This window comes from Haemaphysalis longicornis, unplaced genomic scaffold (genome assembly GCF_048455015.1).
Source record: "Haemaphysalis longicornis isolate Haplotype H1 unplaced genomic scaffold, Haemaphysalis longicornis Haplotype H1 scaffold_3, whole genome shotgun sequence".
NCBI classification, from domain to species: domain Eukaryota; kingdom Metazoa; phylum Arthropoda; class Arachnida; order Ixodida; family Ixodidae; genus Haemaphysalis; species Haemaphysalis longicornis.
In genome coordinates this window covers 1123305-1139658 of record NW_027526335.1, presented here as the reverse complement: position 1 = coordinate 1139658, position 16354 = coordinate 1123305, and the positions used below count along the sequence as shown (strand labels likewise).

The following is a 16354-nucleotide window of genomic DNA, read 5'->3' as shown; positions in this document are numbered from 1 at the left end:
CTCCGAGGCCCCTAATCTCCTCAAACCTCTGCAGAGAAGCTCCCTCAATAGTGCAGGGAAACAGTAGACGATGGGTTTTCAGGCTGTACGTGATAACCTTTGTTTTAGCGGGGTTCAAAATTAGACAGTTTTTTCTGCACCAGACTGATAATTCCGGCACATCCCTCTGCAAGGCACAGCAGTCGTGAACACCGCTAATGTGCCTGAATAGTTGGACATCATCAGCATAGAGAATAAACGAACATTTTGTGAAGACTGTTGACACATCGTTGATAAAGATAGAAAGGACCCGGTACGGAACCCTGAGGTACACCACTTGTTGCAGTGTAAACACCAGACTTTTTGTTGTTTACATCGACGTAAAAGGACCGGTCAAAGAGATAGTTGGACAGCAAGGCAACAACGGTTGCGTCTACACCGGACGAAGAAAGATTGTTAATTAATAATTGATGGTTCACCACATCAAACGCTTTACTGAGGTCAAAATAAATGACACCCAACTAGCCGCTTTCACAAGCTGCAGCGGAAGCCTGTGTCGTAAAGCTTGCAACCGTCGAGCGACCAGAGAAAAGGCCGTCCTGATTTGGTATCAGAACGTTCTTGATGCAGGCAGCAAGAACTTTGTGCGGAGCTGACTCAAAGAGTTTTGAGGCGACACAAAGGAGTGAGATAGGGCGATAGTTAGTAACGGATGACTTATTACCAGACTTAAATATTGGAAAAATTTGAGCGATCTTCCAAGCGCCAGGAAATTTGCCGGAAAGTAAACAGTTATTATAAATGGAAGTTAAAACAGGTACAAGAACGGTGTCATAAGCCTTCATGGGGGCTGCTGGAATTACATCTGAACCACAGGGAAATGATGATTTCATCCATTTAAGGCTATCATTGAAAAGTTTTTCATTGAACATAAGCGTATTAAAATTAGACATATTATTGAACTATAGGCGTTCGCAGGTATCATCAGGCAGTTGAAAGACAGAATGAAAGTGCTGAACAAAGCTGGTGGCAGCATCCACCCGTTCGGGGTGCCGAAACGTCATTCTTTTATTTTCTCTTGTGGTCGGCTTCCTCTGTATTATGTACTTCAATGTCATTCCCGACCAGACGGGCGTCCGTGGAAGCCTTGATTTCATCCTCAACCTGCTCACCATCGGAATTAAGCAGGCTAATGTGTTCTTTAGATGTATTAGAACGGCTGCCTACATACCTCCAGAAGTTAGCCGGTTTCTGAGACGCAGCAGCCTCCAAGCACTCTATTCGCCGCGAGCTCGACATGTAGGTGGCGACAGCGTCGCGCTTCTAGTGTGGATGCTCCGCTGAGCGGCCCGTAAGAATTCACACTGTGGGCGCGCTTCGTGCCTTTTTCCCGCCGTATGTGCGCACGAAAGGTGCAAACAAGAGTGGTATGCTGTAGTTCGGTTCCTCAACGTTCAATGTATAGCATGGAAGCGGCAGTCAGTTTTCATTACTCCGCCAAAAAAAAAAAAAAGCGACGACTCATCGGGAATCTCAGAATGGCCGTAATTGTGACAATGAACTTGTACGGTGTGGCTCGTAGCAAGCTCGATCTTTCCAGACTATGGCTTTGAGCCTTCAATAAAAGCATAAATAGAAACAAATCAGGAAGCCTCGATCTCTAAAATTCAGTTTACAGCGGCAATCTCAATCGCTTTCACTGGTAGCATGACGCATTCTTGCATTTGTGGGATGCCCTGAAATGGTAACACTACTTAACTGCCCCGAAATTCTTTCTAAGAGCTTACGATATTTTTTGTGCGTTCAAAAGTCAACACAAAGTTACTGAATTTTGATCAGCGCAGAGATATAAATGTAACCGCTCTAACGGGTCTTTTAAATGAAATTTTAACGACTCTGAAGGAAGGTTTGATGAATAACGGTTTCGGATCACTTATTTACGGCTTTCGTCGCAAGTGAACTTGCGAATTGAATGGTCAACGCACGCAGTACAAGCAACATTTCATGTTTAGCTAGGTTTTCGCACAGTGACAAGCAGGTTTACAGTGTGCAAACCAAGCTTCTGGGACCTCACAGTGAGCACATTTTTTTTGTTACGGCTGCTCTCTTGGCCATTTGCGTTCCTTTTAAAATCTAACAGGTGCCTGCAACAGAGAGATGTGTTTGCATTCTTGCGTATAAGGTCCCTAAAAATGGCAATAAATGAAGTTGCGCTGTTGCAGATGTAGTAAAACATTTCCTTTTTATTTCTCGTTGCGAATCAGCGCAACGGGTTCCCGGTAACTAATTTGTTGTGTAAACTGAATATCGCCTTTGTCTTGGCATTTAATTCTTGAGGATTGGTTAAAAAATAAAATTCTGTGTATTTAGTTTTTTTTTTTTGGAAAGGGGGGGGGGGGGTTTCCCGCTAACGTTGCAAGAGCAGCAAGAAGAGAACGCATGTAACGCGAAAAGCCAAACAATGGTTATCAGTATTACTTACAATCGAAACTACACTAGGCGTCGTGTTCTGTAGCGGTGAAAAAGCAGTACGTATTTTCGAAACTGATTCACCCCCCTTTGGTCCGGGATTGTCCAGGAATTGTGGCTCGCCTTTTTCAAAATTGTATTAAAAGCAAGCATTGTGGGAAAAAATTAAAAAAAAAACAGCGAGTCATGGCACACACCCCTCACACATGTGGGCAGCAACGTGCACTATATTACGTGTTTTCTCCTCTTTGTTTAAACTTAGGTCCACCTTAAGAGGTTAAGACGTGACCATATTAGGCATTTGGTTATGCTGAGTGAGACACCTTCCTGGACAAGGTGATTCATGTCGGATTTGAAAATGATATATATGAAAATGACACACGAAATGCCACATGACAGACGCAAACTCACAACTGCTTAATTTTACCGAAAAATTCCCCCTAAATACTCTTGCGCATCCATAGAAACGTATTTTAAATAATACGTAAAATTAGCAACTCGATACAGTTGAATGAATGTTTATTCCTCCTCCTCAGTTAAACAACGACTGTCCAAAAATGGTATTTATTTTAGAAAAGGTACGGGAAGGACACGATCACACAGGCGCTTGCGGGTGTAAAATACGTGTCCGGTAATGTTTGGGCGATAGCGCACGGGTCGTGTGCAGTGTAAATGTTTTTGTTTGTTTCTTCTTTCTATAAGGACACAGAGAAATTTTACAAGGGTGTGGAATTTGCACGCGTATGCACAGGTCTTGTCGCTTCTTACCCGTTTCGCGTACTAAACTTTTATCCGTTAAATAATCCCCACGCCACCTTCAAAAAGAACCCTTCGACGTTCCTGAAACGGCAGACGACTGCACTCAACAATACAAAAAGTGCAATGCGTGGAAGCAATGTTTATAACACGTTTCCCACTCAAGCGGTGACCAGGGCAATGTTTCGTGGGATTAAACCAGCGCATTAACCCGCAACGGCCGCTGATTATTGCGTTTCTAGAGGAAATGCGCAAGCAGAGGTAACTATGTCATTGCTTACTGCCAAACGAGCACACATTTTGGTTGTTTTGTCGTGTGCAGCACGCGTCTTGCGCCGCACGCAGTGTGAAAAAGCAGACGACGCGAGAGCGCCATCCACACTAGGAGCGGTTCGTCCCGCCGCCGCCAGGGGCCGACTGTGTTCGCGCTCGGGGCGAGTAGTCCTTGGAGGCTGCTACGCCGATAGAGGCTTTTACAGAGAGAGCGATAGCGACTTAACTCCGCTTTACACTTGTCAAGCCCAGAACGCTTTGCCTTTTTGTGGGTGCCGTCCTTAAGTTTAAGCGAACTTCAAAGTTCTTTAGAGAACCAGTGGGGAAATTTGGAATGAACAGGCTTATAAAGAGGAATGTACTTTTCCATGCCACTCCTGGCAATTTCGGTAAAACGTCAACATCACTGACATCAAAAACACTTGACCATTCAGCAGATGAATAAAAGTGATACAGGCCAGCATAGTCTTCAAGCTTGAAAGCATATTGCGGGAGTGCACAATCGCCAACACCGCCATAGCGATGGTGGGCAGCGACAGAGACAGAGACAATAGGGGGGGGGGGGGGGGTGAAACTTGTTGGGTGTACAAGAGATATTTCAGAGGTACACACTTGTACGTTTTGAAGTTCGACAAGCACACATCTCGAACATTACCCCAAAAGTTTTCAATGCGGCAGAACTGCGGCAAGGAGGTAGCAGTTCTGCCGCAAGGAGGTAGCAGCAGGAACCGTATTTTGCGCGGTTCTAACACGCACCCAATCGTAACGCGCGGGTAAGTTCGCGCACGAAAATTCGAAAAAAAAAAATAATTTTATACTGACGGCACTGCACTATTGGAAAAGGCATAACAACATGTACCTGGCACAGGAAGATGTTATTTGGTGTATGCAGCTGCGGAAGCTAAAAATGATTGTGCTTCATAAGATCGCTCATCGGCTTCGGGGCAGCACGCGGGGAAGGCGGCGGACGCGCGAGCTCCCCTCGCAGGCAGCAAACACTCGGCACGCAGGAAAGTGATGATTGCATCCTGCTGGGCAAGCCCAGCCACATTGTCCCGCCGCAGAAGCCGGTTCCCCTCGCGCAGCTCGGTGACATCGCCGAGAAAAGAGAGGCTGGCGCAGGCTGCAGACAGGCGATTGATTCTTCAGGGCAGTGTTGCGACGTTGTCATCCCACCGCTGACAACCCGTTGCTGCATGCGGGAAGGCGTACCCGAGCCGAGCTCCATCGCCTCCGACATGCGTGTGGTAGCGTGGTGAAGCGAGCGGTCAGCCAATGTTGCTGCCTCGGAGCAGCCCAGAAGCCGAAAGTAAAACGTAACTTGTTTACTTCATAGCGAGAGATGAGCCGAAGCCAAAGAACCATGCCCCGACGGGCGAGGTTACAGTACAAGACTCGAGCAGAGTGACAGCATTGATTCACTGCTCTTGACGCCCTCAGTCAGTTCATTGCTCTTTCTAGCTTTTTTTTTTTCGGCGGACTAGGGAAACTTTGACTTCTTGAAATTGCTCACCTCTCTCCCTCCCCCTTCTCTCTTTTCATTTCTTTTTTCATCCCTTTTCGTCTTCACTTTCTTTACACGAATGTATGTCGGAATTGTTTCTGTTTTGCTGTCTTAATTCTTGCTATGTGTGTGCTACTATTTTGCCCCACCCCCTTTTTATTCTTTTCATGCCTGTACGTCTTCACTTTCTTTACACGAATGTATGTCGGAATTGTTCCTGTATTACTGTCTGAATTCTTGCTATGTGTGTACTATTATTTCGCCCCCCCCCCTTATGTAATACCCGCAAGGGGCCTTCAAGGGTACAATAAATGATAAATGATGATGAAACAGGAATGAACTATACAGCGCTTAAGGGGGGGGGGGGTCTTATTCATACCCGAAGCGCCAAGAGTCAAAACAAGCGTTCCCTCTAGATTCTGCACACGACACGAACGGCACAGACGCACACAACACTCTTTCCAGAGTTCGTAAGCGGTCGGTAGTAGCGGCGCACGCTGAGTCCGAGAGGGGGGAGAGAGGAGGTCTCCACAACGGCTTCTGTGTCCTTCGGACAGGTTGAAGCGTGCCTCGTCCGCCAACGCCGGTTTGAATCACGCCGATAGTGACCGGGCGGCCGTTGTATGACACCACCGTCACTTCAGCGAACAGCGCCGCCCGTGGCGAGCCGCTCGTCAATGGAATGCCGGTGGCGGTCAGCGCAGCCTTGTTATGCATGGCTTTCTGTCGTTTTTCTGCGGTGCGGCTTGCAAAGGGCACATAACCACAAGGACTTTTTTCAGATCGGTAAACCTTGAGTGTGGATGTGACCTTCACGAGGCACGCCATGCGTGTGATTTACGCCCATACTCAGTATTTACAAATAGCAGACGATGCTCAATGCGCCAAGCTGGAAGTCAAGCTGTAAGTGAAAGTCCGCTCCTTCATGCAATTTTTCATGCCTGCATGCAGGTTCGCGTATCGAGGAGTATATTGCAGCTAAATGCTCCCACAAAGCCGGTGTGTACAGCCTATCCAGGAATGCTGCGGCGCTGGCCTCTGGCAGTTGATGACGACACGGTGTAGTGCACAAGCGAAAGACAAAGTGGCGGGGTGCCTTCTAAGATTTACCTCAAAACAGGAATTGTGATGAACGACGCTTCCGTAACTTCATTAACTACGGCTGAAACATGTTTAATTTCACAGAAATGCTCTTATTACAGTCATCGGTAATCGTTTACAGAATAAATACTGCGTAAAAGTAGCACGTTATCGCTTGTCGGGGAAAAGCATTGTTTTACAAGAATTGCAATGGTTGCTGGCGAGTTGGTTAATGGTTTTCTAAAAAACAATTCCTGCGTGGCTGAAGGACGAGAGACAGGAGGGGGCCGAAAATCTGCCCTCAGTTTCACAAGTGAATGCTGCGGTCGAGTTTTACAAGCTGCCACCTACGCTTGAAAAATCATGCACTCTTCCGGATAACGACGATGATGGTTTATAGAAAAGCTTTCTCGTGCGGGTTTTCTTGGTTGCCTTCTGGATTTAAACTTTGACTAGTTGAGCTTCGAATTTGATCAGCACGCAGTTTGGTCTTTTTATCGCAGCGTCTGTGACTTTGACCATTTCCCATTCGATTTCGCACGAAGAAAGCTTTGCGTTCAACCATCGTAACCATTAGACGGAGGGATAAATGATTTTGTTGTTTAATTTTGAACTTCCATGTACCCCTCTCCAAATCTAAACTTTTTCCAGCGTTTCGGAAATGTGTCTGTGCTGGAGGACTCGGGCTGATGCACCCATATTTGAGGCAATTAATCCCGCGTTTTTGGTGTCTTCACAAGGCATTACACGATTTTTTTAGGTACTCCGTAAAGAATACGTAAGCATTAAAAAACACCGGCTGACGTTAACACTGCCTTATTTTTTAACTGCAGGTGGTAAAATGGGAAGGGGAGGAGGGATGGTTGTAGCTTGGGCTGTCGGGTGGGGGAATAACTTTGGCTCTTGATAAAAATGACCACCCCAAACGTGGAGTTCCACTTCGGCTTTCAGGCTCCCATGCTGTCACAGTGTCGCTCACCAAAACCGAAGGCACAAAGCTCACGGTTACAGAAAGTATAAACTACCGCAACATTTCTACGGCTACGCGGTAATCCATCTCGTACGCAAGTGCCTCTCTCTTCAAAGCACACGTGTCGAGGTATCCCAGCGGCTGGCTTGGAAATCGTAGTCATTGAAACCAGTGAAGATAATTTAAACTAGAATGAATACAATAATCCTAATAGTTTTATTCCTACTCAGATCGCGCGGAGCCATGCGGAGAGCGCTGAAAAAAGCGCTCATGTCAGTGTAGCCCGTTCCCAAACTTACAAGCGTCAAATAAGTTTATGTAGCCGTTAGTACATTTAGGAAGAAATGATTACTAATAATAGTAGTTTTATTCGTAGTCAGAACGGGTGGAGCCAAGCGTAGATCGCTACAAAAAGCGCTCATGCCATTGTAGCCGATACCCAACTTTAGAAGCGTCCGACAAGTTTGCGTAGCCGTTACTGCATCGAAGAACCCAACACATCTGTCCAGGCTTCGTTTCATCTCACATGTCCGCCCACAACACCACCAAATCATTATCATCAAAGCACCGAAGCAAACACGACAAAAACAACGGGAGGCTGTGTAGTCCAATGCACCGGCTCATTCCACTGACGAGGGGAGCGCCGAGTGGTGGCGCCACCCGTCCAGCTGCTTGGTCCCTATAGATAGCGAGACGCCTGAGATTCAGGCCTGTCGCAGCTTGTTTTCCGTCGGCTGAAAGTGTGAGTCACCGGCAAGGGGGGCCTGCTTGAAAGGCGCACGTAGTCGAGGCTTCGCCGCACAGCCGAGCAGTATTGAACGAAGCACAGCGGCGGGCTAATGGACCTTTTTCCAGTAGCGATCTGCGCATGTGCGAGCTGCCGGTCCGCCATTCTTGGCAGGCGCCTCCGGCAAAATAAACAAATGGGCACCCCTCGACTTACTGCTCGGAGAGCGGCTATGCTTTCTAGTTCTGCGCTTTTGTATTTTTTCTCTTTCTCAGCTCGTGGTGGGTTCGCCAAGGAGGTTGTATAGAACTTCTGGAGTGGAGATGGTGCTCGAAAACTGACGCCGACAGCAGCCATCTTGCCGTGGGTAGAAAACTCGTTCCGCGGTAGCAGACGCATTGCATTCGTCGCATAATGTACTTGTTTTTGCGGCGGGTTACGTTATATTTTTGCTTCCGTTCTTTTTTCGTTTTCTTTTGTTTTGTTTTGCAAGTTGATTCTCTCATGCGGCTACCTTCAAGCGCACCGAGCTTTTCTTGCGCGCGTTCATTTCGCCGCATGTGGTTTCGGTTATGCTCCCCTCTCCGTGTTTCTAGTTAAGCGCTTCGCAAGTCGCCCGTGCGTGCGCCGGGGGCGCACACATCTGGTAATTATTTACATTCTTGGGCGCTAACAACTAAAATAAACAGTAGACACAATGACATTTTTTTCTGCCCCATGTGTCGTTCTTCCGAGTTCTCTCTTGCCAAAGAGCAAAACACGTGTTCGTTCGATCCTCGTTCGCGGATGGATGCTCCAAAGGTGTAGAAAGCAGAAATTGTCTGCTCGTGCGTCGCGTTTGGCTGCGGTAATCGCGCGAAGAAGGCGTCGGGGATCACCTTTCATCTGTAAGTACTGAGGGTATCTGTTTGTTTTGGGTTTCGAGAGCATTACTAGTATTATAACGTTATGAGTGCACATTTGCCCGCCGTTTGTGCGTGATGTAAAGGGAAAATTTGCCGTAGCACCTGCCTTCCGCGTACTGAGCATACCGTACGCGCTTGTTTACGCAGATATGCGAATGTTTTCGCTCCAGGTTGTGGTGGTCTTGTAGTCGCTTGGCTGCGCGAAATCACGTATTTGTAAATATGTGGAGCGGAAATTGTTTTTCCGCACTACTTTAAATGGAGAGTATTGCTAAGGCAGTTACCGTCAAAAATCAAGGCACTCTTGTTTAATACATTTCCTTTACATCCGGCCATACGTGAATACACTGACGTTTCTCGTTTGCGCTGTTTCATAGAAGTCTTTGACGCACCGCAATGCTCTCCCGCGTTCTTCGTCCGCGTGATTTTGTTATCAATAGCACGCTGCTCGCGTCCGAACTTGCGCGGTCAACGAGGTTGTGAATGTGATTGAGTAACCTCCTGCGAGTAGTTTTGTTATCAATAGCACGCTACTATCGTGCCAACATGCGCGGTTAATGTAGTCGTGCATCCAATTAAGTAACCATCTGGATTTGAAAAATAAAGTCAATGCGAGTCCCATGCCTTCTGTAAAGCGCACGCGGAATAAAAAAAACCTGCTTTAATGTGCTTCAGTGTGTGCCAAATCCATTTCGCAAAATACGATTGAAAAGCTGGAAATAGACCCGCCGCGTTGGCTCAGTGGCTAATGCACTGTGCTGCTCATCCCTAGAACGCGGGTTCGATTCCCTGCCGCGGCAGCCGCTTTTCTGGTGAAGGCGAAAAGCGAAAACTACTGTGTGAACGAGATTTCGGTGCACGTTAAAGATTCCCCAGGTGGTCAAAATTAATCCAGAGCCCTCCACTACGGCGCGCCTCATCGCTTGCGTTGCGTCAGCGCCTTAAACCCCACAATGAATCAATCAACCAATCAATCAATCAAAATATCTCGTGCTTAATTTGGTCTTCGGCAAGGGCAAAACTGGGCATGTTGTTTAAACCAGAAAACGTGCATTTGCACTACATATAAAGATTGCAATATCCTGATGGATATGATTCTTGCAGTACTGCTTAAAAATAATTCGAACCGCTACTGCATTATTATTTATTAATCATTAATGAATAAGCATTCATTAATCCTAGCCACGCCGCTAAAAGAAACAAGCGTCAAATAATCGCGCTTTAGCGTGTCCCGCACTTCCGGCGTGAAATCACGGCTAATAGTAACCTTATAACGCGGAATCTCTTGCCATGGCGCGCAACATGAGGTAATTTTAATGTTAAGAGGGCGGTCTATAGCCTTAGCTATACCGAATAAACGTTTATTGAAATAAAATCAGGGGTGGCGTCTTTAGCATAGCGCTGCGCGTTTTCCCGCATCGACAGCTCTGTTGACCACCGTAAGATATACACAGGCGAACTCGCTGCTTGAACCATATATTAAGTCAAAACTTTACGCGTAAGGCAAAATTCAGTCTGCCCTCAAATATCGTAATCGATACACTAGCTTACCATCGTTTTCTCCCTTGTAAAGCCAAAAAAACGCGACCGCACTTCAGCGTCCCTGCCGGCGCAGCGCCTTTTCTACCCACAGCAATATGGCCGCCGACCGGTTCGCCCGGCTTCACCTCCCCGCGTTGCCCGCTATGGGCGGCCTCCACTCCAGAAGTTTTATACAAGCTCGTGGTGGGTTCGCACGTGCACGCACACACGCACAAGCATACACACAAAGCCTTTCCAAGGAAAGGGGCAAACATTTCTCAGCAAAGGTGCAGAGGCTGACCACACTGCAAGCACATGCATGGCTACCAGTGAGGGAGTAACGAAAAGGAACAAAAGTAATGAAAAAGGGGTCCTTCAACCAATGCTGATAGGGGACCGTGCCCCTGCTGCCGTAAAATTGATGGGAAATGTGGGGGTAAGGTGGGGGGGCACGGGAGGGACTGCAGGACCAGGATATTTTGTGCACGAATTCTCCAAAAGCCCGCATTTTTGGGAGAGCGTGCCTTACTGCCATTTTTAGTTCGCCGGTGCGGCCGCTAGGAGGACCGGTACTGGAAAAAGTTCCATTCGTAACAGCAGCTACCTCGGCGCATAGGTCCGCCGAAGAGACAAAGCTTCCTCCGACAGGGGACGCCACTCGTTTGGCCGGGACGCTCGCTGGCTGACCGTCTTCGCTGGTTCGCCCACCACGGTTGCCAGGCCTAGCGAGTGACGCCGCAGAGATTACAGACGAACGACTCCGCACTGGAGATTCCCCATCCGGAAGAACAGGGCACTTTCCGTGAGCACGGCGTTTACACGCAGAACATCGAAAAATCTTCCGCTTACCAAAGAAAGCAAGGCAGCAGAAGAGACACTTGTCCTTACTGGGCGCCATCATGCGGCGAATAATAATAATAATAATAATAATAATAATAATAATAATAATAATAATAATAATAATAATAATAATAATAATAATAATAATCGTCGTCATAATCATCATCACGTGCCCTCCCATTGTGTAAAATTGGCTTTCCTGCAGTGCGTTGTAGGGCGCAGTCATTTGGCGGCCGTGTCTGGGCTGAGCCGCGCCCTCTTCGTAACCGAGTGAACGACTGAAAGACCGAATAGTGAAAATACCGAGCGAACGATGGCACGACCGTATTGTGAAAGAAAGCAAAGGACGAGAGTGTCGCGAAATTGTGAGGGGAGGGCGGTTCGCCATGGCGGCGCGAGCGCTCTCCGAAAGTGTGCGGTGGGGGAGGGGGGGAGGCAGTATGCTGAGCCCGCACGAAACGCTCATCTGGGCGACGCTGGCGGAAGCGTGAGGGGGGCGTGCGCGTGAAGATGGTGTGCGTTCCCTGCCTAAGACGCGGGTCGTGGTTCCTTAATGAGACGCAGTTCGCGCAGCCGATGCAGAGGCTCATCATCGCTGCCGTTGAGAGAACCCACGAGTGAGTGCTGCCTCAACGCAGAGCTGCTGCGCCCAAATATCGTATTAGGGAGTATTGTAATCGCCAGCCAATTTTTTTACGACACTGTCATCAGTGAGACGAAGAAAGCTTCGCTTCAAATTGCACTTAGGAAAGAGCTGCTTTAGCTTTCGTTCAAAGCAAATCTGCTTGTCGTGTTCACGCTTCCTTTAGGCACATTAATCGACCAGATTTATGGGAAATCCCCAAGGTGGAGCAAGTTTCTGCAAAAGGAAAGTTTGACATCCACAAGAATGCAGCCGTACGGCTACAAAGGAAAGCTATACAGCTTCCTCACAGACTTCGCAGTTGAAGAAAAATGCGTCCTGGTCCAGGATAGCTTTCCTTTGTAGCCGTACGCCTGCATTCTGGTGGATGTCAAACTTTCCTTTGCTTTAAACACATTCAAGACCACCATCAAAGGTTTCAAAGGTTTATTCAATTCACACAAAAAAAAAAATTTACATACATGCGTATATACAGATGAGGGTCCCAAAGCTATAAGGCTGAAACGGTACCCTCGGTAGTTCATTGCTAAGGTTATGTAAACGCAGCGAGCAGAAATGGTTAGTTTCAAATACTTACGGAAATAAATGCAACACTTGAAACATTAGGGATTTCAACAAATTAATTTGACAAGTCTATCAAGTGTATTTGCAATACCTACTACCAAAACAACTACTGCAAAACATCCTCTCTATGCAGGAAAGGACACTGAATGCGTACACTTCTTTTTATTATACACCACGGGAAAAAGTTTGAGCAAATACACCAGTGAAAATAAAATAAAAACATCTAATTGCACCCTGAAAGAAATATCTTTAGTGCTGTTCGAAATACAAGTAATGACATTGATGATTTTACAGTAAGAGGCAGGCTGTTCCAGAGTTGAATAGTAGTGAAGTGGGTACTTTTTTCCCGTAATTTGTATGAACAATCGGGAGTAAAAAATTATTACGGGAGGCAAACCTTGTGGGGTTTACATTACGTATAGAGAATGAACGTCTATGAACTGAAAAAGAAGTTGATTGTTCAGAAGCCAAAATAACATGATTGCAAGAATGTGCTTAAATAAGTGATCAATGGATAAGATACCTAACTGGTTACGTAGTAACGAAACACCAGCACTAAAATGGCTGGTGGTAATAATACGTATCGCTTGGTTCTGAATGTGTTGCACCAATTTTAAGTGACATTGATAAGTGTTTCCCCATGCGATGATGCCATAGTTAATGTGACTCTGTACAAAGGAGAAATAGAGTGCTAGCAGTGCGGAAGAGGAAAAGAAACGCCGGGCTTTAATGAGCGCACGAATGCCAAATGCAGTGGTTTTTTTTGGGTGGTTGATATGAAGATTAAACTTAAGGTGAGGATCAAGACGTATACCGAGAAATGTTGCAGAATCACAAGCAGGAATAGAATTTTCGCCTAGTGTTAACGAGGAAAGCTGGGTTACGACCTTCTGACTTGAACTGAAAATCATGAATTTAGATTTGATAGGATTAATTACCAATTGGTTCTTTTTACACCAATCTACGACATTGCAGAGAGCGATGTTAAGTTTAGACGTTCAAGAGAATATACACTTGTCCGATGTTGAGATAGTGGTGTCATCCGCATATAAGACCAATGGGATGACTGCAGGGTGTCAGGAAGGTCATTTATATTGCCGCGAACCATACATTGGGTTTGTTTATTTGTGTTTTGCTTTTACCGCCCGGCTGCGCCGGTCTGTGTTATCTCTACGCCAAGGGAAGCGCGTGTTCCATTCTTTCTTTCTCTGCCGCATGTGTTATCTGTTGTGATAGGGAGAGCATTCCGATCTAACGTGAACAGCCCAGAATAATCTTCTTGGATCTACTGTGTTCTCGATGTGAATCGACTTTTCGAGAACCACGCGCGCCGAAAGATAAAAAGCCTGTAGTGCGGACGCCGGAGCATTCGATTCGACGACACTCGCCTGTGCAAGTCACTTTGTTGACCGCTGCTTCGCCGCCTCTGTATTCTTTTGAGTTGTTAGGGGAGCACAACTTCGCTCCAATAAACGTGTTTCTCGTGACAATATAAAGCAGAAAGAGCAGGACTGTTTTAAATAAGAAATAAGGACTGTTTTAAAGCCGGAGGCTTGATTGTTTTTCAAATTCGCCGGCGCCGGCTTAGAAGAGTTCTCGGCTTGTGAATGCAATACAACGTTTGTTGCGTTAATTTCTTCACAATTGATATCGAATGATATTTAAGGGCAAAATAACTAGCCGGGAACATTTTTTCCCCAGGTACCTGCCCTCCCGGGACGTATTCCGGCAATGGGCTGACTCCGTGCACTGCATGTCCACGCGGATACTACCAGCCCGCTCGCAACCAGACTTCGTGTCTAATGTGTGACGACGGACTCAGTACGCACACCACGGGCACGACCGACAAATCTGGTTGCGTAGGCAAGTGTCTGTATTGTTTTTGTGCAACGTGTTCGTACGTAGGCGTCAGAGTCTGTTAACGATGCAGAATAACATTGTTATCATACAGTGGACGCGTATAGACGGACTATTACCCTTGCCACTAAAGTGAATGACATTAGCTGTTAATGACATTTGGTTCGGCTTTGCGGGTCTACACTGCGAAACGAACGTCATATAGTGATAGCTGGGACAATTAGATAGCTCCCAAAATTATAGTTCAAGCATGTCTAAAATTTTTTCATGCATAATAGCTTTTTAAAACAAGAAAATGGTATTTTCGAAAGTGAGAAGAAGAAAATCACCGTTCTAGGTGGCTCAAGTAGGCATTAAAAACGAAGACAAGTCCGCATGAAATCCGTATCAGGGCAGCGCGCGCGTTTTGAATGAGATTTTTTCACTAAGTACTTGCTTGTCTTTATTTGAAAAACAATATGAAGGGCAAAATATAAGTTTACTGACAGCTACAGTGTTATTTGGTTCATTTCTGAACTTTCTTGTCTACTGACCCGCCACTGCTGTCCAGGCTACTCATTCGGCCGGTGAATGAGCTCCTCAACCTCATTTAGCCGCCAAACACCATTCGTACTGAATGTCATTTGATATTCCGTTGTAGCACCGAACTAACGATTTTTACAGCAAAGGACATTTGTGCTAAATGTCATTACATTTTCCGTGTTGCAGCGGTATAACAAATAGATCGATAACTGGAGCACAGAGTTACCCATACAAAATTACGTGTAGGTGGCCAAGCAGCAGTGTTACGATAAACGGGGTTATGTCACATTCCATATGGTCTTATGAATCCTAACAGGAGCGATGCGCTTTAACTCTTAGGTTAAAGGGACACCACAATTTCCAAGTTGGTTTCAAGAATTATACATGCTTTTCGATTAAAAGCGCGTTTTTTAGCCACAAGGGAAGTTACTCTGATTTCAGAGCATCATTTTGTTGCTGCTTACCCAGGATGCGATAATGTTTTCCGTCGTCAGTAGTATGATGCATCATCTCAAACTTCTCGGCTAAACTCAGAGATCGCGACCAGGGGGCCGAGTGGAGCGAACGCAACTCACATGGGCTCTGCAGTTTTTTGCATTTGAGTGGCGTGAATCAGCAATCTACCAGCAAACATCCTCTGAATAGTGTGTCCTAAAGGTAAATGCTACCCGTGGATACATGTTTCGTGAAGATTGAGCTGTGTTCTGGACATTTGCGAGGGTCTTTCCCCCCGGGCGAGCCGGAGCTCGCTACGCCTATTTGGAACATCGGCTCCGCACGAGGAGGGTGGCGGCCACCGAGGCTGCCGCGTCGGCGACTGCAGCGTTCTTCGGAACTCATCCCCCGGGAACCGGAAGGCCAATGGAGGTCGTCGAAGTAGAGGGTCAGTCAATTTCACCGGAAGAGCTTACAAGTGAGGTGGCCTGGCTGCCGAGCCACCGACAACGAAGCGCTCGAGCTCTCCTCCAGTTGAGCCCAAAGTAAGGGACAAGCAAAGGACAAGAGGGCGTCGAACCCGAATCCTCCAGCGGAGCGTCGCGTACTCGACAACGACAACGCAAGCCGCCTCGTCCTGCGCGGCAGCCGCAGTTACCACGTGAAGATATCGAGATCGTGCTTCGCCCGAGGGAAGGCTTAGATGTTTCCAAGATCAGCCAAGGGATGCTCCGCGACGGAATACTTCGCGCCACGAAACTAACGGCGGAAGGAGCAGAGGAAGACACGCTTCGAATCAATGCTCTAAAAAACATCATCGTCGCAAGCACCCCAAGCATAAAGAGGGCTGCGAAATACAACGCAATCAAGGCAATCCCGATCAGTGAGCACCTTCACAAAGTTATGGCATACGCCGCACTGCCTGAAGACACCTCTAAGTGCGTAATCCACAATATACCGGCGAGAGACAGTGACGACGACATCACTCGAAGCTTGGTCCATAAGCGAAACCCGAAGATTCTTCAGGCTAGAAGAATGGGCCGAACAAATTCGGCAGTCATGGTGTTTGAGGGAGAGGCGGTGCCGTACTTCGCCTACTACATAGGCGCGGAATATCGCTGTTATCTGCATAAGAAGAAGCATGAGGTATGCGAGACGTACGGACGACTCGGCCACAGGACGGACGCGTGCCCCGCTCCGGAAAACAAGATCTGCAGGGACTGTGGAGCCAAGAACCCGCAAGAAAAGCACAAGTGTGACCTCAGGTGCGCGCTTTGCGGCATAGACCACCGAACTGGCGACAAAAAGT

The 16354-nt window shown here is 47.0% G+C and overlaps 1 protein-coding gene across 3 annotated transcripts in view; it reads left to right on the top strand.

Moving 5' to 3' along the window:
* The window catches only part of LOC144173831 (sushi, von Willebrand factor type A, EGF and pentraxin domain-containing protein 1-like), a 226919-nt gene that overhangs the window by 153843 nt on the left and 56722 nt on the right, over positions 1-16354 (top strand). For all 3 annotated transcript variants that reach the window (XM_077702090.1, XM_077702089.1, XM_077702088.1), the window contains exon 17: positions 13933-14094. In XM_077702090.1, coding sequence (XP_077558216.1) covers positions 13933-14094 — 162 coding nt within the window. The remainder of the gene's footprint in view (positions 1-13932; positions 14095-16354) is intronic.